This window comes from Prunus avium, chromosome 4 (assembly GCF_965620075.1).
Source record: "Prunus avium chromosome 4, drPruAviu1.hap1.1, whole genome shotgun sequence".
NCBI lineage: Eukaryota > Viridiplantae > Streptophyta > Magnoliopsida > Rosales > Rosaceae > Prunus > Prunus avium.
Genome location: NC_142287.1, coordinates 29,860,018 through 29,886,126, shown reverse-complemented (window position 1 = coordinate 29,886,126; position 26,109 = coordinate 29,860,018). Strand labels below are relative to the sequence as shown.

General features: G+C 37.0%; 3 protein-coding genes across 3 annotated transcripts; 2 read left to right on the top strand and 1 right to left on the bottom strand.

Moving 5' to 3' along the window:
* Positions 1–8,937: 8,937 nt before the first annotated feature.
* LOC110763637 (uncharacterized) lies at positions 8,938–10,394 on the top strand. The gene is made up of 2 exons (XM_021966465.2): positions 8,938–9,122; positions 9,244–10,394. Exons 1-2 carry the CDS (start codon positions 8,993–8,995, stop codon positions 10,140–10,142), a joined length of 1,029 nt encoding a protein of 342 aa, XP_021822157.1. The 5' UTR covers positions 8,938–8,992; the 3' UTR covers positions 10,143–10,394.
* Positions 10,395–11,599: 1,205 nt separating this feature from the next.
* Positions 11,600–19,350, top strand: LOC110763640 (Transducin/WD40 repeat-like superfamily protein). Its single transcript, XM_021966468.2, has 13 exons — positions 11,600–11,841; positions 11,929–12,050; positions 12,783–12,926; positions 13,140–13,270; positions 15,208–15,441; positions 15,657–15,835; positions 16,254–16,354; positions 17,100–17,255; positions 17,693–17,748; positions 17,835–17,892; positions 18,281–18,401; positions 18,480–18,590; positions 18,673–19,350. The coding sequence occupies exons 1-13, from the start codon at positions 11,832–11,834 to the stop codon at positions 18,789–18,791; spliced, it is 1,542 nt and encodes a 513-aa protein (XP_021822160.1). The 5' UTR covers positions 11,600–11,831; the 3' UTR covers positions 18,792–19,350.
* Positions 19,351–23,138: 3,788 nt separating this feature from the next.
* Positions 23,139–24,846, bottom strand: LOC110763644 (Peroxidase superfamily protein). The gene is made up of 3 exons (XM_021966476.2): positions 24,502–24,846; positions 23,813–24,155; positions 23,139–23,597 (listed from the first exon to the last, which is right to left on the bottom strand). Exons 1-3 carry the CDS (start codon positions 24,805–24,807, stop codon positions 23,191–23,193), a joined length of 1,056 nt encoding a protein of 351 aa, XP_021822168.2. The 5' UTR covers positions 24,808–24,846; the 3' UTR covers positions 23,139–23,190.
* Between the last annotated feature and the right edge of the window lie 1,263 nt (positions 24,847–26,109).

Here is a 26,109-nt window from a genome sequence, read left to right as displayed (position 1 = left end):
GTCTCTGGCTTATAACACTCATGTACATATTCAACAGGGTTTTCATCTCTGTGGAATATAGCTGAAATAGCATGTGCACAGGGTGTGCCACATAAATCCCATCTCCTACAACTACAAGATATTGCTGCAAGATCTACAACAAACTCCCCACCATACATGTGACTGACTTGATACATTTTCTCCCCAGCCAATCTAGGAATGCATTGAGAAGCTCCCATCTTGTTCTTCTCAATTATTTTGAATATCCTTGGGCCAACAGGGTGTTTCCATTTACCACAAGCAGCCCTTCGATTAGCCATCCTAAGCATCACATACATTCGAATACTCTCCAAACATGTTAAAATGGAATTATCTCTGGCATCAATTATAGCTGCATTAAAGCTCTCACAAAGGTTGTTTAGTAGAAGATCACACTTATACCTTGTATGAAAATGAGATCTGGTCCAATTATTGGGTGGTCTCTGCACCAACCATTTCCAAGCTTCCAAGTCCTCTTCCTTCATCTTGTCCATTTCTGCTTCCCACCAAGGAATAGTAGTGGCTCTGGCAGCTGCCCACAACATGTGTTTAAGAGTGAGACCAAGATGTGTTGCTCTGAAATTATTGTACAAGTGCAGGACGCACATCCTATGCTCTGCAGTTGGTAGTACATGTGCAATGGCAGGTATGAGCCCCTTTTGCTTATCACTTATGAAAGCCCAGGATAAACCATTTCTAATACCTAAATCTTCAATCAACAAAGACAGAAACCAAATCCAAGAGTCCTTGTTTTCAATCTCAGCCATAGCATATGCAATTGGGAAAAGACCATTATTACCATCAACTCCTACAGCAGTCAATATTTGGCCAGGATAAGGACCTTTTAAATGGCAAGCATCAACCCCAATTACAGGCCTGCACCCTTCTAAAAACCCTCTTTTACAAGCAGCCAAACACACATAAATCCTTTGAAATATTGCTTCACCCCCAACTATATCACACTTAATTTTCACTGTACTACCTTTGTTGGTTTTCTTCAACTGCTCTGCATAGTCCCACAACCGTGCATATTGCTGTATGTAGTTTCCTTCAATTTATGCTTTAGCCAATTTCTTTGCCCTATACACTTGAGTTTTGGACACCCTCACATGAGAGGACTCCAAAACTTCTCCTTGAAAAGCTTTGAGATTCCAATCTGTGTTTCTCATAATCTTGCTAGAAAATCTGTCACAAATCCATTTGGGATTAGCAAACTTCAGTTTCTCCACCCTCCCACATGTGTGTTCTAAGCTCAACTTCTTAATTACAAATGTTTGCACATTCTTTCCAATCTGTGAAGCATAAACCACAAATGGACATTTTAATCCTCCGTTGCAAATTGCCTTTACTCTCGTATTGTCATTTTTTTCAAAGAACAGTTTCCTTCCATGAATAATGGAATATTCCCTGAGTGCCTCCTTAAGAACCTGTCTGTTTTCAAATTGCATCCCAAGCCGAAACTCAGGATTCTTTAAGTCCAACGCCCTTCTATACTGCTTAAACCGAGGCAGTTTTTTTTTTCCTTCTCACCTTACTTGTCCCTTCATTATCCCCTTCCATATCATCCCCATCACCCTCACTTTCAGTATCAAAATCTGAGGTGTGCTCACCATCTGATGACACCTCTCCAGGAGCTTCAAAACCAGGCCTCCTATTGCTATCGCCTCCTTTGTCCTCTGCCCCTTCATGAACAGGCACTTCAACTGTCTTAAACCCAAATTCTTCTTCACTGAACTCGTAATCACTATCAACAAATTCTCCATCATCTTCTTCACTGTCTACAACCTCAGCTTCATCTTTATCTTCAACATCAACATTATCTTCCACCCCAGTTTCATCTTCCACCTGAACATTGTGTTGCACCTCTGCATAATTGTCTGCACCATCCAAACCTTGACTCCAAACTATATTAGAATTGCCCACTTCAATATAGTACAACCCCACAATCCTATTACATGGCATTTGGCCCAGCATGTCAACCAGTTTAGCATCAGAGCTGATAAGTTCAAGCCCACCTACACCATGGGTTCCACCCTTCCTATACCATATTTCCAGAGTTGGTTTGGGGTTGGAAATGTCTACATTGTAACCAAGCCCTTTCCCTATCTTTCTTAAGTCCACCAATGACAGAAAATCTTGTACAACATTATCCAAGTAACAAACTTTTCCTTTTTTATACTCCCCACTTTGCAACACACCCCCATGGTGAAGTTCTAAACTACAGTTTTCATGGTTACCTGCACAGTAAACAAGGGTCAAAACAATGCTAAAACACACACACCTAAAATCAGACAAAACCAACTCATGTTCTGCACCAGTAAACAAGGGTCAAAACTTTTCCTTTTTAATTCAATGTTCTGCACCAAAATCAAAATATACAGTACACATTTCGTTCAGTTTTTAAATTGCTATGGAATAACTTCAGTCCATTTGGTGTGAGGCATAGATAGAAGACAAGAAGGGATAAAAAAAACCCTAAGTGTTGCAGTCAACGACAGTATAAAGCAACAAAGTGTGTAAGGAATCTTTAAAAGCTATGGACCACACAGATGAAAACAAAACCAACTCATACGTATTCAAACAGGCAGAATCACTTACTGTATTTAGGCGCAACACCACCCCAACGGAAGTCAAACTCTTCCATCACTATCAGCCAAAAGGACCAAAAACCCAACTACCCCCAAAATGAAACCCTAACCTTTAACTGTACCCCCGATGAACCCCAAATTTCGAACCTTACACAGAAAATTTCTCACTCACTCAGTCACTGCTGCAGGAATTTTAACTCCAATGTCTGCATCAGAAGGGATCGCTCACCGTATGCAACTCCAATGGCTGCCTCAGAAGGGATAGTTCACGTCTTTTCCCTTTTCTTCAGCCCTATATTCGATTTGTTTCATTTGAAATGACGAAAAGTCACTTATACCCCGACTGACAAGACCACGTGACACTCACATGGTCAATTTCGACGAATTCAGTTACGGCAGGACCTAATTGCACCCTCTTGTCAAATTAAAGTACGAAATTGCCACAAAATTTAGTTCACGGACCCAATTGCAACTGGGGCCATAGTTGACGGACGTCTACAGTAATTAACCCTTAATTAGAAATTTTAACCTAAAAATAAATAAATAAAATATATATTAATAAATATATATAACTTAAAATTGAAAATTATAAATATTGTTCAGTTTCTTTCTCCCCCTCTCTTCATCTCCCCCCTCTCTTTCATCTTATTCTTCTCCATTGTCTCTCTTCTTCTCTTCTTATGTTTAATTTTCTCTTTATTTATTAGTTCTATTTTTGAAATCATTTATGTTCCTTTTCTGTTTTGCAATTTTCTTTATGGATTTGTAGAGAGAAGTAAAGAAAAGAGCTTGAGGAAGAGGGGCACATCGATGATGCAATGGCTGATTGGGAACAATGATGTAGTGGCTATGGAGGATCTGGCAAATATCTGGGTGGTGGCTGGAGGAGAGAGAAAACATCTATGGTGGGTGGGTCTGTTGGCTCTTGGTGGTTGCAGTGGGTTCGGTGGGTTTGCTGGCTCTTGGCTGCTTGGGTGGTCGGTGGTTGTGTATGGTGTCTTGCGCTTGGGTGGAGAGGTGCAATAAGGAAAAGAACTCTAGCGAAGTGCTTGGGACTGTCTTGTCCTCCCTTTCCACGCGGGTCTCAATAAGAACACCTAAGGAGGTGCTTTTGGTGAGGCCAGTATTAACAGTCCCACTTAATACTAGAACCAAGTGAAAACAAACAAGGGATAAAAATGTGTCCAGTCCAATCCAAGCTAAGAAGGTGTAACAAACGGGCCCACTAGAAAAATACCTACATTTCATATGCATTGAAGGCATAATATGATTATGTTACCTAACTTGGAGGAATAATGGGGATTATCTATAAGAGGTTAATGACTATAATTGATCCCCCTAATTCCTTTGAAATTGATGGGATTATGAGGGATAAGTTTTAGTCATCAACTTCTTATTCATAGTCTTCCTTTGTCCTCCAAATTAGACAATAATATCTATATAATGCCTTGATTGCACATGAATGTAGATATTTTGCTAGTCTAATCTAGTCTAATCTTTCCTAACAAACGAGACCGAAATACCAAGTCTAGTTCCGTGCCGTCACATGTTTGAGAGGGTGTAATTTTGATTATTGAGAAACGTAAAAGAATCTACTAAAACAGTTGCTATCTCCATGATATTTCTATGTCCTAGAAAAGACAAGCGATGAACTAGTCCATCAATTTTTTCACATACCCAATTGAGAATTAGCACGACATAAACTGAAAGCAGCCAGACTTGTACAAATATCCATAGCAGAAATGGGCTTTCTGGAACAGAATATGGGCTTTTTGGATTCAATGCAACCATAAAATAATGACTTGATGCGTTGGTCACTACATGCAACAAAACATAAAATCTAAAGACAGATGAATTGTAATTAAAAGTTTATATATTAATGGATTTAATAGATGTCAAGAAATCATTGGCTGCTGATCAAATTAGACGGCATATAATTGAAGTGTAAACTTTGATTATCACTTGAACACTTCATCTCTCTTTATCCTTTTTTTTGCCCCAGTTGCTCCAAAAGCTGGATGGAACTACTATTTATTTATTTCTGTCTTTTCAGTAGTTGTATCTGCCACTTCTCAGATCCTTCTTTCCAAAACCCAATTGTTATGCAGAAGATTCAAAACCTTTTTAAGGGTATCGCTGCTGCTTCTGGTGCCACTGGAAGGGCCATGAGCTGTTATGTTTATACTTGGAATTTTTATTGATCATGTTTACAAGACATTGACAAGCTTAAGAAATCTATCAAAACTCAGCATATCCCAAAAACAACAATCATTGACATTAACTGAGTTGCAAGATCAGAAGTTCTTACCTAATAATAACTTGGGTAGTACTCTTGAAGACTAGTAATACTAAAAAATGACACGAAATAAGCTGCCGACATTGACCGGAGTGTTTTATAAATGCGCAGATGGAAATGGTCACATGACACTGCTACGTCGATATAACCCTAGAAGGAAATTAGGCCCGTTTGGATCCTATGATTGGATTTTGAATTTAGATTTCTGATCTATGAATTTTCGCAGCTGATGTAGCACACAAGGGGGGGCAATGATGGTCAATGACCCCTTGCAATATATCAAAGAAAAGTCTTCGGAATAGAGACATGCAGTGAGACAAGTAACAGCAGAAAGAAAATGTTGTGGAAGAAAAGTTATGAAAAGGAGTGGGGGTTATCAGGGAAACTAATTAATAATAATAATTTGATCCATGAACAGTAAGTAGATTGATATTTTTTTAGTAGTGGGGTTAATCAAGCTTGTTTTGGCTTTTGCACATAAAATTTCTTCGAAGTGATGATCATGAAAATTGATCAGGGCCAAAAGAAGAAGGAAGGATGATTATGGAAACTGTCGGTAACATTACTATATACAGTAAAATTTATAATGGACTGGTGGTCCATCATTCTAATTACATATTAATGATGATCATGGAAAATTTAGTTGACCCTTTACTGCATAGAAAGCCCGGATTATGATTTTGCCCCCCTTAAGCATATGAATTAAAAATTCTAAACATACTCTCTTTCTTTTGTTAAGAACTTTCCTTTTTGAGAGAGGCGATAACATACTACACGAATGTTAGGACTCGAACTCAGGACCTTCCTTGAAAGAACAATTACTCTACACCATTACACTAGTGGGTATTTGTATAAACCTACTTAATTAATTTGCCAAGGCTAGAGCATCATTTGTGTATAAAACCCCAAAAGAAAGACAGTGAACAGTAAACTGATGACTCATACAAAACAACAAAAGAAGAAAAGAGTTGAAAAAAAAGTTGGGGATGATTTAACTTGTGAACTTGTGATGAGGGGCATGCTGCTGTCTGTTCTGTTCAGCCATGGGAAACATGCAGATCTTATAAATATTTGGTTTTGGATTAATATACACTTATTCATTATACCTTTGAAAAAATTGTGGATGAAATGCTGTTTCTGACGTAAGTTGGTATGTTGAGGTACTTAAGCCCTTTCCCATTAGCTTCCACTAGCAAACAATGTATATCAAGCTTATATATTCCTCCCCGTATAGGCATATATCCTAGATAGACAAATAGAGTGACATACAACAATACATATAGGTGCAACCCCACTTTTGCACTTGCAAACCAACAAATTAGGAAGTGAAGAACGAAGGTCGAATTCAAGAGACCCATGTGGATAACTATTAACTCTAAGAGCATTCACAATGGGCTTCCTAAATCATTTTTTTAGACAAATTTTATAGAGGAATTGGAAAAATACAACTCCAACCATGCTCCTTATTCACCTCCTAAAATAGAGAGACTTCTAGGAGCTCCTAAATCCGAAGAGGGAGAAATAACTCATAGTGGCTCCCTATAATTTAGTCCTGCTTTATTTAATGAGTATATCAAACCTTTAATTAATGTTAACTATTTTTTATATTATTTTTTAATAGAGATGGACCAATTAAAAAAGAGTTATAACATTTATGACTCTCTAAATTAGAGATATTTTATAGAGAGTTCTTAAATTAGCTTTTATATGTTTTTAGCTAAATTTAACTAAAAAATAGAAAGTATGATTGTGAATGATCTAAGGTGTTTGGTTCGTGGGAAAAAAAGGCTTGGGAATAGGCAATCATTTTCCCTCATTTTTCTGATCTAGACTTACCAAATATGAAAAAGGAAATGATTTTCCATTCCCAAACTCCTTTTTTTCCCCGCAAACCAAACGCCTTCTTAGTACTATCTTATTCTGCGTAGGGAGCTATCTAATCTTAGCTTGTCTGAGTAACCTGGTGTATCACTTGAACAGGACAAGCTATAAATTCGGACTTGCGTTGCATCTGATAAACACTAAAAAAATCGTATGTAAAGAATGCACGCAAAATTTTACTTCATGCTCCACAAGAAAAATGGACTTTTCGACCAAAACAAAAGAAAAGGACAAAGGGACTTCTTGAAGAAAACGAGAAAAAATTATAACTGCTCTCTCAGTGCATCAATGATGTTTTTTCTCTTTAATGCGAGAAAATAACTAACAGACCATCAACAATGATGTTTATAGCGGGGCCAGGAGAGACAATTTTTACAATTGTACGTGAAAGGTGGGCATGGTGGAAAGATCAACAAGTTGGTTTCATTCGATATGGAGAATGTGTTTGCTTTCTCTCCTCTGATTTGTCTGCTTTGCTTTTCCACGTGATTTTCTCCTCAGATATATTAATCTATGAGGAAAAAAAAGGATTAACTAAGACAGATGAATAAGGAAATGCAAGAAGGGGCAGGGAGGAAAATCATGAAAGCAAGGATATCCAATCACCATCTTCTTCGTTGACACCAAGAAAATATGATTGACAACCTCAAGCAACGGTTGAGTGAAGAAAAGGGCAAAATGCCGCCTATTCTGAATATAACTGGCATCAAACATAGAAATGTAGAAATTATGTCCAACAAATGATGGGGTTACCTTTAAATCATTAGGCCTTCCCTCTTCGGCCTTCCCGCATATGGACATTATCATTCATCCTCGATATATGAATCAACTGTATATGAATTCTTTGATGTGTCCGTCACACTGTTACATGATGTATAGTAGTACCCCACTCATGATATAATAAATATTATGTTTATTAATAATATTTTTTAAAACATAAATCGTTGACTACTCATATTGCAACACGTAAAGTAATAACACGATCCGATCATACCCAAATATTTTCCTCTTAGATATATGATTTTTATATTTAAATGTGTGTTTGCTAAGGATATGTAACACATCACATCATTAAGAGAGAGAGAGAGAGAGAGAGAGAGAGAGAGAGAGAGAGAGAGAGAGAGAGAGAGAGAGAGAGAGAGAGAGAGAATTTAATTATTAAGTAAAACAAAAAGATCAAAATCAACTTTTAATTATACTTAGGGTAAACTAATTGTTACTTACATTATGCACTGTTGCTAAACCAGCAGTTTATGCTTACTATACCTATGATTAACTAAGCTTCTCATGCATGCCTAATTCATGCATATATATACCAGTGTTTACATATGTTATATTCCCCTTATATTATATTGAGGATCCTTCAAATAATTTTATTTCATGGACACCTTTTAGGGTTTTTGATGAATTTTTTATTATCAATGATCCAAACCATTTATTTTTTAAGTTCATAGATCATCCTGCCAAAAATCATGCAAATTGAAAATCATTAAGGCATCTAGTTAGGACCAACAAAATAGACGAGGACGGTGCTTTAAGAAAAGACAGTAATAACAATAATCAAATTGAGTGGTTAGATTATTTCGGATTCAAGTAATTTTTTTTTTTTTTTTTGCAGAAATGATCTTTTATGGAATATCTAAAAACTAGACGATTCAGATAATTGAAATACAATGTGTGGCGGACACTACAAGGGTGTCCCTCAAATAAGCTTATTTGAGAGAAATCCATCAACTAAAGCTCTATGTTACCAAAGTATATATTAAATATGATCCATATAATGTGAATTAATCCTCAAATCAAACAGTAATTGAAGGATGATCTTACGTTGAGAATCATCATGCTTTGTGCATTATACACTAACTCTTACTCAAGTAAGATTCAAAATGTAACCAAAGAAAAATGTGGTAATCAGTTGAGAGAGCAATAGTTGATGAGACAGGCTAGGAAGCTAAATGAGTGAACCCAAAGTTAATTAAAGGTTCTCCTCTCTCTCTCTCTCTCCACCCATCTGCATCATACGTATAAAGCCAAATTGAATGAAACATATATACTTTATTAAAGCAGATATGCACCTTTTTTTTCTAAAATTGGAGATTTCAAGAAACATATATAAGGAAAACTAGCCACATCCACACTAGAAGATAATAACAAGTGCACTATACTATAGGAAGGGTTGGAACTTAGAGGGATCAATATAGCTAAGGATATGGGCCATAAATGTTGCAGCAAACAGAAAGTCAAGAGAGGACTATGGTCCCCTGAAGAAGATGAAATGCTAATCAATCACATAAACACCTATGGCCATGGTTCATGGAGCTCTATCCCAAAACTAGCTGGTAATCCCTTTCTCAATTGATTCTTTCTTTTAAATTTATATAAATCTCTCCCTTAATTTCAACGATGTCGTTTCGTGAGCTTGTTCTTTGTTTGGTTTTAATTTCCTCAGTAATATTGCAGGTTTGCAGAGGTGTGGAAAGAGTTGCAGATTAAGGTGGATAAACTATTTGAGACCAGATCTCAAGAGGGGTTCATTTTCTGAGCAAGAAGAGAGAACCATCATAGAAGTTCATAGGATTTTGGGCAACAAATGGGCTCAGATAGCCAAGCATTTGCCTGGTAGAACAGATAATGAAGTCAAGAATTTCTGGAACTCATGCATCAAGAAGAAGCTCATTGCACAAGGTTTAGATCCCAACACGCACAATCTTCTCCCTTCTTCCAAAACTAACCATAGCACCAACAACAACAACATTAGTGAATGCTCATTTTATCCAACTCTGCCTAAACCCTCTTATTTTTTCCCTGTAAATTCACATGTCTCAGATACTTCCATAGACATATTGAAAGCACATTTTCAAGCATTATCTTCTATTTCCTCCTCTCCTGATACTAATCATATCAACCCTGACCACTCATTGCACGGAAGCTCAACCCTATCATCAGTCTACGAATACCGAAACCATAATACGGCTTGGACTCTCCAAGAAAAACTTAATTCAAATGCTTTCATGGAGGCCCTGAATCAACCCTCAGCTGGAGCTAGTGTCCCAACCTCCTCTTGTCACTCATATCCACTATCAGAGCTTGAGATTGTAAATGAGAATTGCAAATGGGGCACTGGTAACTTTGAACCCTCAAAACCTGATCAAGAAATGTTTATGCAACCGCAGAAGGAGAAGGCTTGTGAAGTGGGAATCGAAAAGGCAAATATGTTGATTGATGAGCAGACCAATATGGATGCTTCATTTGGGAGCTCTAACTCTGACTTTGATTTTGTGGAGTCTACACAATTGCCTTATGGATTGTATAATTACCATCTGAGCCCAATGATGGATCAACTTCAATGGAATGGTTAGCAACTTTAGCACTTTCCTTTTGGGGTTGGGGGCTTTTAACATTTGGTTTTGCTTTTGTAATTTTGAGACTCTCCTCTGCAAATATTAATTTCAAAGGAGTGACATAGTGATTTTGACACACATAACAATTGTCAAATTTTAATTTAGAAGCTTAGAATATGATTTTATCCTTCTTTCTTTATTATTATTTTTTAATCTTTTAGAAGAAGTCGTTGTGCAATTATGTACCAAATGTGTGCCAATCTTTTGGCGTCTCGCTGCCAATTCAACAATCGTCACTATTATAATATTATGTTTGTGGTATGGATTTTGTGGTTGTGGTCATTTTTGGTTACTAAGAGCATCCACAGTGGGGGGTGTATATGGGGGTGTATGTTAAATATACACCCCGAGTTATCGGAATCGTCTCCAATGGTGAGATGTAAATGGATGTAAATATACATCACCACCATGGGGATGTAAAATAAAATATATATTTACATCCATTTTTACATCCCTTGCAGGCGGGATCCACCCGAGAAAAGAGAAGAAAAATGAAGAAAAGTCAACATAAAAGGCTGGGACCCACGGCTACACCCCCGAATTTACACCCCCCACTAGAGCAAAAAACATATTTACACCCTCCGGAGGTGTAAAGGGGATGTAAAAGTGACTTTACACCCCCGAATTTACACCCCCAACTGTGGATGCTCTAAAGCCATTCTCCTTGCCACATGTTTCGTCGCTAAACACCTTTTCTAGAGTGTATTCATGATCGATTATCATGACAATGCAACTAATGACATGGTCACGTTTTATACCAACACTTTTTCTAGAGTGTATTCGTGTTTGATTAATTATCATGACAATGCAACTAAGGTCATAGTCACTCTTTCATACTAGGGTGGGCTCCAGTCCCGTGCAAATATTTAGAAAAACATAACGTTAGTGCTAACTTTTAGGAAGTTCACCTATTTAGTGAAAATTAATCCACCTTATTTAAGGAAAAATTAGTCCAGTTCACCAAAAGTCAAGGCCCTTAATCATTAGATTAGACCCCGTTCACAACAACATCTTAAATGAAAAACAATAATAGTCCACTTCTATAAAAATCATGGCTTCGCACTTATTAGATGCAAACGACATTATCTTTCACATCAAGATAATGTAAATGTTCTATACATATATACATTATCCTCTCACTCACTTGTTCCATCCAAAAGTTTGTACACAAGTTTTACTAGATTAATCTCAACAAGTTCACTTTCGATGAAGTACAAATTTCATGAAGACGAACATGTAAGAACTAAAAACTAAAATATCATCTAATAATAATCATAATTCGAATTTGGATAACACAATGGGCTGGTTGACAGATCCGACCCATTTGGATTTGGGTGGAACTAAACCAACAATATGTGGTCGTAGCCCAACCTTGTCAGCCTAAAAACCTAGGCCGGACAGAAGGCCCAAAACCTAATACAATGTAGCCCTAAGATTTTCAGGGCAATGCGGTCTCAACGTACATCTCTCTGCTTCCGCCACCTCAGCGCTGGGCACCAACTGGCAGGTTATGGCCGGGACTCGTGACCGTTTTTCATGAATCCCTCCATCGTTTCAACAGTCTTACTTCTACTCCCTTCTTCTCTGCACTAAACAACACAAACACAGAAGTTTTTCAACGTTTCTCTCTCTGTCTGTGCAAAAGCTATGGCAGGAGGTATATATATCATCCCTTCAACTTTTGTAGGTTTAATTTTTGTGGGTTCTTTTCACACTGCTGATTACAATATGAATTCGGGTGCAGAACTTCCTGGGTTTTACTATGATGCGGAAAAGAACAGGTACTTCCCTACCAAAGGTCCTATACCCGGCTCCCGTCGTGTGACTACTGCTGCTTCTTCTTCCAGCGCTCAAACACCGGCCCAGGTACACTAGTTGTTCTACATTTGAACCCAAATTTTGTATTTTTCCTCAGAGTTTTGCCTATTTCAAAGTTTGTATCTATGTTATTTTTTATGCTTCTCAGCTTAAATGAGCTCGGAATTGTTTCTGTGGTATATGGGTTCTGCTTGAATTTGTATTTTACTGCAACTTATTTTTTGGTTTGGGGATGGATTGGGAGTAAAATGTCGTGTTCCACTTGCTCTGGTGATGTTCTTTAGTTTCTTATGGTGAGTTTTTCATGTCACACTGACGGGATTTTCCTGACAATTGATGATTAGAATCGAGCTAATCTCATTCCTTGAAAAAAATTTGGCATGCTGAGAATTTTCTGTGTGGTACACATTAAAGTTGTTATCTTTTTAATATATGGAGTGGTAAGCAGTGTAAAATCTCATGGTGATCGGGTTCAGGTACTCGTAGTGCAACTTTTTCTTTCTGTTGTAACATACTAATGACTTTTACATAGATTTGCGTCCAGTGTTGTAAAGAAACTAGTGAATCCCTAAGCCTTTCTGTTGTATGTATTTTTGTATGCTATTACTTATTATTCACATAGATTTACAGCAGCTGTTTCTACCTGGTTAATCTGCATCTTAAATCCCTCCAGATTTATAGCTGCTGCTTATTCTTGGTTTTTTTTTAATGCTTTTAGTTAGGCTGGTTACTATATTTTCAAAAGGACTTTAGTGCTGGTTCTGATTCATCTTGTTATAGGTGAGCAATTCATGTAGGCGAACCAGAGTAAAAACTTCTAAGCTGCTTCATGACAGGGAGTTATGTGGTAATCTCATCGCTTCTGGTAAAGGAAGGTGTAACTTTTATGAGGAATTCCAAAAGGCGCAAGTATCCCTTCCTGTGGTATGTTGATTTACTATAAGGCTTCATTCTAGGATTTTAAGTTAAGTTTTCCAGTTATGTTCAAATTTAGCCCATTATGATTCCAGCAATTTGTTTTCGGATTTTACTTTCTGCTTGATTGTTTATGACCCATATCTGATATTGCAGGTTGTAATTTATGTTCTGCAGGAAATTTATAATTTTATTTTTATCTCAGTGTTCTTTGAATTGCAGGTTTGGAAGTATCAGGGAACAAATCAGTTAGGTGATGGTGCTTTGGAGCGGATTCGCATGGATGTACAGACAGGAGAGGGACTAACTGATACGGACTTTGTATTAGCAGGTGGCGCTGATGGCTCTTTAAGGTAGAATAAAGTTGCAGTCTAATGTAATTTTGCATGCATATTTTCTTGTTTTAATAATGTTTGATATGTTAAAATTTGTGATAAATTGATAATAGTTTTGGAATAAGGTATGGTAGCATGAATAAGTGATTGTGTATAGGGTTTCGAGACTTTGAAAATGGATCTGTTCTGTCAGAATAGTATGAGAACTTTGCAGTATTTAGTTTTTTAGTGCTAAATAAATAGTATTAATGCGCTATGGCTACTGCATAATGGGGGTTGCTTTAAGACATGTATCCAGGTACGCATGTATTGAAGCCAAAAAGAACCATGCATGTACAAATATTAATTCTATTACTTTCCTACTGTAGAATAAAAACGGAAGGAAGTGGTTTTGTTTCATTTTGGAGACATATGAAACAACAGAACAATGTAGAAACCGCTCCACCTTTTGTATGGGAGCGAACTGTGGGAAATTGTCAGATGTCATTATTTCTCTAAACAGCCTGCAATCCATGTATCATGTGATAAACACAAAGTGTTGATTGGGGCCTTTATTTAAGAAGATTTTCTAATACATGTTGTTTGAGGTATTGAAGAATTAACATAGTGTGTCTTATTGTATACGGTATTTAAGCATGTCTGAGCATGTATGATGGGTGAGAGATTTTTATGATTCACATATCTAGTTTCAACATGACAGTTCACATGTCAATCTGGAATGGTTCCTTTGATGGAAAGGTTCAAGAGAGTTTCTCTCCTTTCCTTTCCCTCCCAGTTTTGCTTGGAAGAATTAGCTTCAGTTGGAATTTGGATTTGGAAGTCTTACTTAAGTATCCTAGATCTCCCCAACTCGTGGCTGTTGTGGGACCTAGATAAATGACAATCTCCTTTTCTTTATGCCATGGCATACTCTCTGAAAGAGGAATAAATGATGGGCCTTAGTAATGCAGAACACAAGCATTTACCTGCTCATAATACATAATATCAGGTAGTGAGAAGGGCAGCGCCCTTTCCCTCACCATAAGGAGCAGTTGTGATAACCAGTCTTTAAGGGACATATGGGAAATGCTTTGACTTGGCTGGCTCTGATACTACTTGTAAAGACTTCTTAAAAAGCTGCAAACCAAAGCTCGTAGCATTCCAGCAATTGGCCCCTTCTTTAGAGAAATTTTTTCTTTTGTGAGGATATGAATCCACCCAAATTGTAACATGTGTACAATGCTAAATTCTAAACCCTAAACCCAGTGTCTTATATTTCAAGTGGATTCATAACACCACATGGCCATCACATACAATAATCTTTTCCTTCTCCACCTTTCTATCTATTAGCTTCCTAATGCTAGTGTTACTATCAATGTATGTTATCATATTACTAGCGTTGGTGTTAGCATTGACATAATTCTCTACTTCAAACATCTTCGTTTTCCGTGACATTTGGGCCTTTGGTTTCTGTTGATAACTAAGCCTAAGTGATTTCATTCCACCATGGGCTTGTCAACTAGTACTTTCAACAATTTTCCATTGTGAGATCAGGCCCTGCTGAGCACTTTGACCCCTCAAAATCCGTGCTCCTTACTTGCAGTGCTCTTGCTGATTTATGGCACTAATGTCTCCTAGGCTGTGAGATTGATCAATGCTACTGTTTTTAGTACATATAGTGTGGAAATGCCACGCACTATAAGTTCTTCTTTGTGCTGTTTTGAAAAGCACCATCTCAAATTCTCTTTATGTGCATCATGTTTTAGAGTGGTTTATATATTTATTTCTAGTTTTTTGATTTTTTGCAATGATGTAGTTTCAATTTCTGTCCTAATCTGCTTGTTACTATGATATGAGTATCGGTGTTTATTTGTATTACACATGTGTCTTTTGGAATTCTTATCCTATGGTTCTTGGCATCTCTATTTCCAAATAAGTTATTACTAATCTTTCTCTGAAATATGATGCTCTTGCAGTATTTTTGAAGTTGGGAAAGTTGGGCAGGGTCTTGAGTACGGGATGAAATGTAAGGCAGATCGTGTCTGGCCACTGTTGAACAAAAGTCAACAAGAGTGTAGTGAAGTGCCTGGGCACATATGGAGACCAGCTCAAGCTACGCCACGAATGCCATCGAATATATCTCGTATAAAATTGTTTGGAAAGCAGTCTCCTGGCACAGAAGATGAAAGTTCACGCACCCAGCATATGTTGTATCCTTTCATACGTTACCAGACTTGTTCTTCTTACTGTTTAATATAGAATACAAGTTTGATGCTTGTGCACTCACACATGTATTTGTTGGACTTAAAACTCTTACAATACTTTCTAGACCTTCTTACCTTATCCAAAAAAGTTTCCAGTATGTATCTTATTGAAAAAAAAAACTAATCTTTACTTCTGCAAAGCCTTAACACAAAAAAAACAGGGTATCAACGTTGGGGTGTGAGAGGGCTGGTGGGAGTCTTGTGGTTATTAACCTTGTTGAACTACTAAATTTTAATCCAAATAGGCTTGTCTTAAGGCGAAACATTTATGAGATTGCAACTTTCAACTGCACTATTTGGACTGCAGATTGTGAACCTGATGGGAGTCGTGCAGTGATTGGTAAGTACTATTTCCTTTTTATATCATTATATTTTTAAACTGTGTTAGTCATGTTTCATGGTAGCTTTAATGTTCTCTTATCTGCGGGTTATTTGATAGGAGACTTTCTAATACAATATGATCCTCTGGCTTGAAAATTTTAGTGCATGCACACACACAAAGTTCTTGGATGACACCTAAAATTCAATACTAGCACACTCTGTTTCGAAAAATTCAGCGCACACTCTGATCATTGTGACATAAAGGCATTTCGATAATCAACTGTTCCCCTTGCTGGTTTGAACTTATACTGGAGTAATTTGCTTTCTTTCCTGCTTTGGTGTTGCTAATGCTGCTAGCATGCATAATATGCTTGAAGGCAACAGTTTTTCAGAAGTGAAAATGCTATTGTTAAGAAAATTTATTTTGTTTGTTATAGGAACCAACCTGGGAGCTGCTTTGGTGGATTTGGAAACTGGGAGGGCATCATGGCTGTTACGCAGTAAAAGTGATGTTTTGGCACAACAACTCGTTCACTCGGTAATTTATTAGTCTTGTTTCTACTGTTAATAATTAATATTAGGATTATTGTATTCATGTTGTTCTTGGATAAATAATTATTGGTAAGTTATTATTCTTCTTTGATAATTCAGAAGTATCTAACTATTCTTTACCACCTTTCCCTATCTTTACTACTTTTAGAAGATATCTACATATTTGGAAAATGTGTTGCTGGAAGTCAGCTGGTCTGCTGTGGAACAGTAGTGAGGTACACAGGCATCCAGTTAGCTTTTAGTTGCAGCTCAAAGCAATAATTCAAAATTGGTTGAAATCAATTGGCTTTTCATAAGCCAGTTCTAGTAGCAATGTCAGCTAATGATCAAGGAATCAGATGCTACACTCTGGTCAAGTTTGTGGAAACTCCCAGAAATTTTACCTTAATGTCTAGGTTATTGAGGGAAAATTTTCAGGTCCATGTGGTATGTTGCCACTCCCCTCTATGGTATTGCTATGGTCCTTCCTATGGTATTGACACGGATTATAAAGCTTAATTATTTCAGACTGTTAACTAAACACTATGGTTTTGATAAGTTAAATAGGCTCACTGCTTTTAAAATAATGTTCCCATTCTGGAGGTGCTGTGCAAATATGCATGGTTCAGGATAGAAAGATTCTTATTTTAAAGTATCCAGAGGTTTGCTGATTCGTTTTGACTATCTTAACTTTTTTGTGTAGTAACTTCTTTTATATGGTTTTTGGAACTCATCTTTGTTTATTATTGTAGGGAAATGCTGTTTTATGCGGACTCAGAAATGGAGCAATTGTAACAGTTGATGTTCGTGAGAAACAGGAAGCATTTCCTGCAAGACAAGTTAGACATAGAATGCGCCCCTCACCTTTGGATAACACTCTTGGAAAATCTAGTAAACAATCGTTTAAGGTATAATGCTCATTGTTGGCATAACAAACCGCAGTTTCTTTTTGTTTCTTTCTTTTCTTTTTTCTCTTTCCTTCAGAAAGAATTGTTAGACCATGATTTTACAATACAAGCAATTTCCATAAGTCATTGATTTAAATTTCGTAAGTATGTTTAGCATAAAAAAAGGTGTAGCTATAGCAGGAGCTTCTGTAACTCAAATTTTTTTCAATTCTTTTCTTTGACATAACATCTTGTTCTTTTTGTCCAGGTGGAAATTTTTTCCAACAGAATTATTTTAGTTTAATGTGGAGCTGTTTTATTAATGTCTTTGCCCATCAGGGATGTGTCTGTCCCATCAAGCAGCTTATTGTTTTTTAATGAATATTTGCTCTTCCAGGTAAAAGTTAAAACTGCAAATAGTTATCCAGTTTTTTAATTTTTTTTTTTTTGTTGTGCAGCTTTCCGGAAATATGAATCCTTCTCATAGCACTAAAATGCCTTCATCTATTGCAAGGTTAGTAGCCTTTATCATCTCATAAGATGATTTTGTTCTTTAATGTTTTTCATCTTCTGCTCACTCTGTTTGTTTTGATACTCCAGTTTGGTATCGCTTCGGTTTGATGACCAGTACTTCTTGGCAAGCTCCATGGATGGAACAGTTAATGTTTATTTCAAGCTTTTTGTAGATACTAACTTATTCAGTGTGTTTGTTTGTATGATCCGCAGCACTGGTCTTTAGATATGTAATACTTGAAAAGCATCCATAAGATTATGGAATTTTTACATAGTACTGGTCTTCATAGACATATTCCCATGTACCTCTCAACACAACAGATATCTAGCAATCAACTAAAATTATAGAGAGCCAATTTTCTCAAAGGAAAAAAACTGGGATAATGTCTAGGTAGTAGGTACTAGCTAATTCATTACATATATCCTTAAGGAAAAGCAAAAAGAGTAAAAAAAATCTCAAATCTGGTTATTATTGCTGTGGTTGCTGCAACGATTTTGGTCGATGTCACTCTGAAAATTTCTTGTTTTTGCAGGTGAAGCTTTATGACCAACGGATAATCCAAAGAGGAGCTGTACAATCTTATGAGGGGCATGTGAATTCCCATACTCGTATGCAGCTTGGAGTTGACCCATCTGAGAGATTTTTTATGTCAGGTGAATATCATTATTGTGCATGCCATTTATTTTGGCAAGTTCTATCCTTTGAGTTTCTCTTATATATATTTCTTTTAGGTGGAGAGGACTGCAATTTACGAATTTGGAGTATCAAGTCTGGTGAACTGCTTTTTGAGGATAAATTCTCTAAAACAGTCCCCTCAACTGTGTGCTGGCGGAACGCTGAACGTACCCTCTATTTCTCTTGTGCTCTCATTCTTATTATCATTTTCTCCATTTTATTGACCTTCAGTTTTCTACTCCTCCGTAGGGTTTAAGGGAGAGCAGGATGAAAGGCGAAGCTATGAATACCTTGATGCCAAAACTTATGGTTTGGGGGCATGGATTGGATCCCGTGAAGGACTATTTTACATGCACTGGCAAGTGTGAGGTGTGCAAGAGTGTTGGGCATGGATTGGATCGCGTGAAGGACTATTTTACATGCACTGGCAAGTGTGAGGTGTGCAAGAGTGTTCTCAAGAATGCTTTTACAAATGTGCAAAGCTTGGCCCTTCTTTTTGTACTGATGCTTGAGTGCAGCAATCTGAATGCTCACCATACAGGAACGCATTTCTGAGCTGAAACAAGTGGCAATGCTGGTGTGAGGAGATATGAACAAGGTACAAGTTATGATTTTGACCTTTTTCAACTGAGACATCGAAACTGTTGGCCTTGAGAAAGACCACCGCAAAATTTTCTAGATGGTGATAGTAGCGGAAGCTGCTTACCAATTTTTTTTTTTTGGTTTCCATTGTAAAGATAAAATCTGGTACATAGTGTGAGTCTGAAAGTGGTATTTATGTGGGGGCTTGTAGCTTCGGTGGTTGAGAGCATTTATCCTCTCTCAATGCTGAAGTTCAAATCCTCTCTCTCCCCCTTGTAACATCAAAATGGTACTTTGTAAAATGATATTGTGAAATTCAGTAAAGTGAAAATATTACAACTTCAATTTCTCATTGCCTAATTTTTCTAACTTGTCTATTTCAAAAACCAAAGAATTAAACTATGTGCTGCGAATGGATGGTACTTGTGATTGTTTTAAATGATACATCTGAATTTTTATTTTATTTTTTGGGTTAGAACAGAACATAAAAGTTGAAGATATTCTATAATGAACTGCAAATATCCAGTATGCATGCATGCATGTCATGTGTTTATAGTTCTACTCTTTATCTCTGGAGAGGACCTTGATTGGCTGGGGCCACTTATGATAAAGCAAGCTATGAAAAGACTTTGATCGCTTTGATAACTTTGATCAAAGGAGACAAGCCATTCTTTTGATCTCTTTAATCTTTATTGGATGACTTGACTGCTGGTGTTTTCAAGGGTATTTTCTTTTTTTAATTTCTTTGGGAAATATACCAAGAGTTTTTCATAGGGCAGGCAGACCATATAGGCTTGTTTGAGTCTTTGGCACAAAAGTTTCTTAAAGTGATAAAACTCACTCAAAATCAAAAGTGAAGACAGAATGATGCTTTGATTGCCAAAAGCTAACCACCTAACCCTCCTCCTCTAGACAATAACACCATCTCTCTCTCTCTCTCTCTCATAGAGAGATGGGAATATAATTAGGAAATCTTTGTGTCTCTGTCTTGACTTAAACATGCTTTCTGAGATGTATTTTTTAGGATGATGGAGTATACAGTTCATATATCACTTTCCTCTAATATATTATTATTGATGAAGATATCTACTCAATTTTCACAGTACATTAGATTAACTTCTAACTTTATTTAAATTTAAAGGGAGGGGCCAAAATGAGAAGAGACATCACTTGCTTTGTTCATCTCTTATCATCCATCATTCGTGATCTAAGACTGCACCCTCTCATTGTGCAAGCAACTCAATGAGCTAACAAATAATCGACATGTGAAATACCTAAACTAGCCCTGAAATATAAAAAGGAGGAGTATGGAGAGAGTGAAGCTACATATAAAACATGCACCACATGACCAAATTTCATAAAAATTTGAACAATGAGATTCCACTGATATGAGGCACGTGAGGAAGAAGACCAAGAAGTAAGAAGAGGGTAAAAACACTGGTGTGAGGCACGTGAGGAAGAAGACCATCGTTCTATGGTTTGGTGCAGTGCAACTGTGCAAGGCAGGGCAGCTTCAGCTTTTAAAAGGGAGAGAGAGACAGATAAAGGGTGTGAATGAAGTTCCAATAAAGGAACAGGGGCTATTTAGGGAAAATAAATTCTAAAGAGACCCTTCTTCACCATTGCTTTGGATGCCATGGCACTGGCAGGCCTGTTTAACTTTACACGCAAAACAATGGCTTTCAATTTTCTCTTTAATTATTGCCTCAAAGCCTCAAAAACGATAACAATTTGTGAATCATTATGTCCCTACTCTTTGTTTATCCAAAAGCCAAGGGAACAAAAATAGCTATGTGCTCTCTGGCAAATAATCCCACTCGCATAAACATTCCCAAAATCCAATTGCTTTTTTCTCTTTTGACAACTGATGAAAAAAGCAAGTCCACCATCAGCCACCTTAACTAGAAACATGCTTGTTTTTTCTTTCTCTTAAAAAACAGGAAGAAAAAACAACCTTCAATAAGAACATATTTAGAACTTCCACTTCCATTCTTGAAGCAATTAAGCTGCTCATGTAATAATTTATGCCACATTTGTTCCAAATATTAAAATAATTATTTTGATCACGGATAATGGCGTCCGCACGGTAGTTATAATAGCATAATGATGACCATGAAGAACACTTGAAAATGGAAAAGAGCAAAATAGTATTATCTAATTGATCATATTCATTGCCTATATATATCCAAAAAGAAATATTGGATGCAAGAGAGAAGCAAACTACAAAAATGAATAATAGCATAATGATGACCATGAAGAACATTACTACTTAAATATCATGTACATCCTGGTTATAATTGCAAAATGATTGTCTGAAGGTTCTGTCTAGAAAATTATAATAATAAAAATTAAAAATAACATATAATTAAGCTGTAGTGATATTACTGCACTATATATAAATCAAATGGCAGAAAACACAAACCACAAAGAAGGAGAAAATCAGAGACTATATGTTTTTTTCTTTTCCTTTCTTGATCATATATCTACTTCGATCACTTTGTTTTGCTAGCTTCCACAATACTCCTCACCTATTTGAAATGGGATTTGGACCACTTGGAACTTCATGTGCACCAGCATTGAACATATTTTCTTGCCACGGGAATGGCTGCCTCCCTGGACGAACCCGAAACTCTAGCCCTCTCCTTCGACTCGATTCGCCTGTAGATTCATCAGCCTTTGAATATCTGGCGCCATGTGATGATGATCTTCTTGTACCAAGTTCCATGACATTTTTCTGAATGGCTCCAACTCCATGTGATCTAGAGGTAGAGGAAGAAGTAGCAGATGGGATTGGGAAGCTATGATGTCTAGCCATGGAGATGTGGAATATCATAAGGAGGAAGAAGAAGAGGGTTGCTAAAGTGGTAGGAGATGATTTTGCATTACAAGCCATGCAAAATGATTTTGTTTCTTTTTAATATTCAAATCATTCAACAAGTTCTAGTTGATAATCATGCAACAACAACTAGGTTGGTAGGTGCTGAAACGAAGGCTTGGCTTTGCAAACTAAGGCTGCTCATAGCTCAAGATGGAAAAGAAAAAGAGACGCCACTAGATTTGAAATACCTTGTAGGGGTTTATAAGATGAAAGTTCAAATGAGAGAGAGAGAGAGAAAGAAAGAGGTCTGAAAATAAAAAGGGGAAAGCAAGGTGTTTGTGGACTACTTTTACATATCGTTGGGGATGATTCATTAAACAAGTATATAAATAAACTAAACAAAACAAAACCCCCCAAAAAAAAACAAATCAACTCCTGTGTTCTTTAAACTATTTATAAAAAAATTGTAAGCTTGTGTATTAAATTCACAAAAACTCATTAACAGGTAATCACTTTTATGAATTTTTTGATAAACTTACAAAAATTAGATGTTAATATGATTGAAACATATTAATTTTATGAAGATATATATATATATATATATATATATATTTTAGGATATTTTCTATTGAGAGGGGCGATAATATACTAAATTCACACGCACTACACGGATGCTAGAACTCAAACCCAAGATCTTACCTGAATGAGCACTTACTCCAAACTACACCACCACCAGCTCCTTTGCAATTTTATTTAGATATTTGATGTCTCACAACAGTGTGAATAAGTAAGATTAGATTTAAAGAGAGAGTTTGCTCTTTTTCTTTTTGGGGCAGGCCTGATAAAGTGACAGTTCGCTTGGTTTGACCTTTTTGACACAGTGAGGGCGCGCTTTGGAAAAACCCATAGTTCCTTGAAAAGAAGACAAAATAGAGCCCACAGAGTATGAGTCACAGATGCTAATGCTTGAGGCAGATAAAGGTCTCAAAATATTATTTTCATATATCATTTTAGGTCCACGTTGGTGTTTCAATTAATACCAGGCCCTTCTTATATGATTTTTCAGATCCATAAAGTTTCTCACAACAGTGACCTTTCACCACTACCCAGCCAATAGATGAAGGGAAAGGAAAAGAGAAGGGGCTTGAGAGAGAAGATTTCCTTTCTCAGAGGCCCATTTTCTGTCCATTGAACATGAGTGAACAAGTAAATTCCATATCATATCAAGCCAGCTCTGTTAGCTGTAAGGTGGTACATAAACATTCAAAAACAACAACAATTTCAAAGATATCATATGGTTAAGCAAAGAAAAAAAAAAGAGCAAGGTAAGGATTTGAGGCTGCTTGTCATTAGAATTAAGAGATCACTTAATAAGAGTTGACAAAATTGCAATTGGTTCGAATTTCGCCTTCGTTTTGCTCAGTGAGGACTTGAACATTCCCTAATTTGGCCATGGACACTCCAAACTGGTGGTAGAAGACTGATGGCTGGTAAGCAAAAGCCTTGATAAGAGGTGAAGTCCTTGGATCAGAATACAACAGTTGGTCTGTGGACAAAAGTCCCATCTTCTTCTGCAGATTGGTGTAATATCCAATGTCAAATTTATGTGGAGTTGCAGCATCAAGATCAACATAGTCCGATGCCCATCTGCATTTTCTTTCCAAGTAGTTCAAATACTGTGATTCAAGGGAGGGATCAGGCTTGCCAGTTCCACTGAAGTTATAGAGCCTGTGTTGTACAGAACCGCATGAAGACCTTCCTATGGTGTGTGCCCCTGCAGATCAAAACCATTTATTGCAACAAAGGCAGTTAGATTTGTGTTCTAGTGACTGGTTGTAGGAAATTTTTGTTGTCGTCACGCATTAGTTATGTTGTCACACTGTCAATTTGAACCTATAATTAAGTTGATTCATGTTTGAACGTGCGGCCCAAATTGATGGTGTGACGATATAGTATGCAAGCAAGATGCATGTGGACTAGATGGTTCACCTGAGAGAACGACCAAGTCAAGTACATTCAAGCCCTGTGATTGGAAAAACTCAACCAAAGCAGTGATGTTTTCGTGACCCATTGGCACCATTTCAGTTTCCTTGGCAATTGAAACTTTCCCATCTCTCCTCCCGTAGGGGACGGTCCAGTATGGACCTCCAGCTTGGACAGTTGCATCTCTGGTAGCTGCAGTCAAAATGTCTGCACAAGATACTGTCTTTGGGCACTTCTTCTCAACCTCTGCTTTAATATCATCTATCAGTTCAAACCCTCTAAGTGTCTTGCTGGCCGCAGCTGTCCTCTCACTTCCCTCATGGTATAATAAGATGGAGGCATCACATCCCTACATATATTGCAAATATAAATGAATATACCCAAATCCTAAGATACTATCAATTCATTATAGTAATAGTTGTTGTGATATATCATGCATGTAATATTACTATATGAAATTGGTTTTTTAAGCAATGAAACAAACTATTTTCCTCTTTTTCCCAATTTTGTCACATAAAAGGGGTCGTTGAAATCTCGTTGTATCATGGATCTCACTTTATGTGATTAGTTAAACGAGTTGAGAAAAGAGTTGGGTTCTGAAGCAATTTCTAACTACTTATTATTAATCACATGCGACATACACATGTACACGCAAGTATAACACGGTAAATAATGCGAAGTAATAATATTCTTACCCTGATGGAACAGTCATGGAAATGCAACCTCATGAGGCTAGCAGCAAGGCTGAAATCCTGCTTAAGCCATTCCTTCACCTTCCTATTGATAATGCCTTCAAGGTCAGGACAACTCTTGCCGTAGAAACCAGAGGAAAGAAACTCTCCGAACAGCAAGTCGTCTGACAAACTTGGAAGTGTTAGAGTGGTGGCTCCCTCCCAAGACTCATGTGTTTCTTCTTTATGGTAATCATGTTCTGGGTCACATGAAGATGGATTCAATTGCACAACAAGAAGAACAAGGAGCAAGGAAACTATGGAGTTCATGATTCTTGTGCAGCAATTATCAGCCTTGCCCAAAATGAAAGACTATACGCTGCTTTGCCTTCCAATGAAGGGTTTTGACAAAGCTTTGATTTATATATATCGCATGGTGTTGCTGATTAGAGAATCTAATTAGGATGTTAGTTAGGTTAATTATCAATTAGTTGAAGACTACGTGGGAAGCACCCCCTGCAAATGGAGAAGACATGCCAGCATGTAGAGCTTGAGAATGATATTGCTGCTTTAATTTTTTTTTTCTTTTGAAAAAAACAACATTGACTTTCGTAAAATCTCAATGTACAAGCATTTGATTTGCACTGAATTTTTAAAGATAATTATTGTACTTTTTTTGTCGTGGAAACTACAAAAAGATATTAGTCCAGATTTCTTTTTTCTTTTTTGAGATAGAAAATAGAAAAAGCCTGAAAGAAGTAGGCAATTAGTTGGGTTGCACTTCGGCCCAAAAAAAATAAGTTGTACTGCATATGGAGTTTGGGTCAACAAAATCTAGCCCAATTGTGACTCAGTAAACAAGTACAGATTGGGTTTGATTGACCCAAATCCGAATACACTTTAGGACCAATTCCATCCAAACCTAGAATCATTGTGCTCCAACTGACCAAATTTTCATGCATTAAGAATAAGAAATATAAAATAGAAGGAAGTATTTTAACTAATAAGGAAAAGGAAGAAAATGGGCAAAGTTGAGGTTGGTGAAGGTGCTCTGGTTAGCTCTTTCCCAAAGACCACAGATCATGCTTTTGGTCCATCGGCTCCATAATCACAGATGGCGGAGGCAAGCCTCACAAGTTGGGCTAGCCGTTATACTTGTCATCTCATTTCATTTCCCATGCATGTGATCGTGAAGATATAATTATCTACTCGAATGGTAATTGATTTGGGGTTTATGTATCTTTTTTTTTGTTTTTTTATGAAGGAAAGTTCAGGGGGTGGGGAGGCTACTCTATCCTAGTGCAAGGGCATATCAAAGTCTCTTTGAGGACTTACAGAGAGGGTCTTAGCCCTTTTTTCGGTTTTTACAGATTACAAAAGGTATTGTCAACAGTGAGACTTGAACCTAGATATGGATAGCAAGGAGAACGATCTTTACCAACTCAACCAACCCTCATTGACTGGGTTTATGTATCTTTGAAGTAGAACAAAATCAGACAAAAGTAAAGCTTGTCTATTCCATATACTTCAAAACAATGACATAAAGGAAGAATTGATGATATTACAACAAGAAGCGTTGGTCTTAGCTATCCCTGCATCATGCAAGCAGGCTTATACGTACCCCTCATTTTT

Excerpts from the sequence above, each read along its gene's own strand:
- LOC110763637 (XM_021966465.2), top strand. The coding sequence starts at position 8,993 with ATGGGCCATAAATGTTGCAGCAAACAGAAAGTCAAGAGAGGACTATGG. Across the intron at positions 9,123-9,243 it reads CTCTATCCCAAAACTAGCTG|GTTTGCAGAGGTGTGGAAAG; the intron begins GTAATCCCTTTC and ends GTAATATTGCAG.
- LOC110763640 (XM_021966468.2), top strand. Across the intron at positions 12,051-12,782 it reads GCGCTCAAACACCGGCCCAG|GTGAGCAATTCATGTAGGCG; the intron begins GTACACTAGTTG and ends ATCTTGTTATAG. Across the intron at positions 16,355-17,099 it reads CACAACAACTCGTTCACTCG|GGAAATGCTGTTTTATGCGG; the intron begins GTAATTTATTAG and ends TTATTATTGTAG.
- LOC110763644 (XM_021966476.2), bottom strand. The coding sequence starts at position 24,807 with ATGAACTCCATAGTTTCCTTGCTCCTTGTTCTTCTTGTTGTGCAATTG. Across the intron at positions 24,156-24,501 it reads TCCATGACTGTTCCATCAGG|GGATGTGATGCCTCCATCTT; the intron begins GTAAGAATATTA and ends CAATATATGTAG. Across the intron at positions 23,598-23,812 it reads TGACTTGGTCGTTCTCTCAG|GGGCACACACCATAGGAAGG; the intron begins GTGAACCATCTA and ends TTTGATCTGCAG.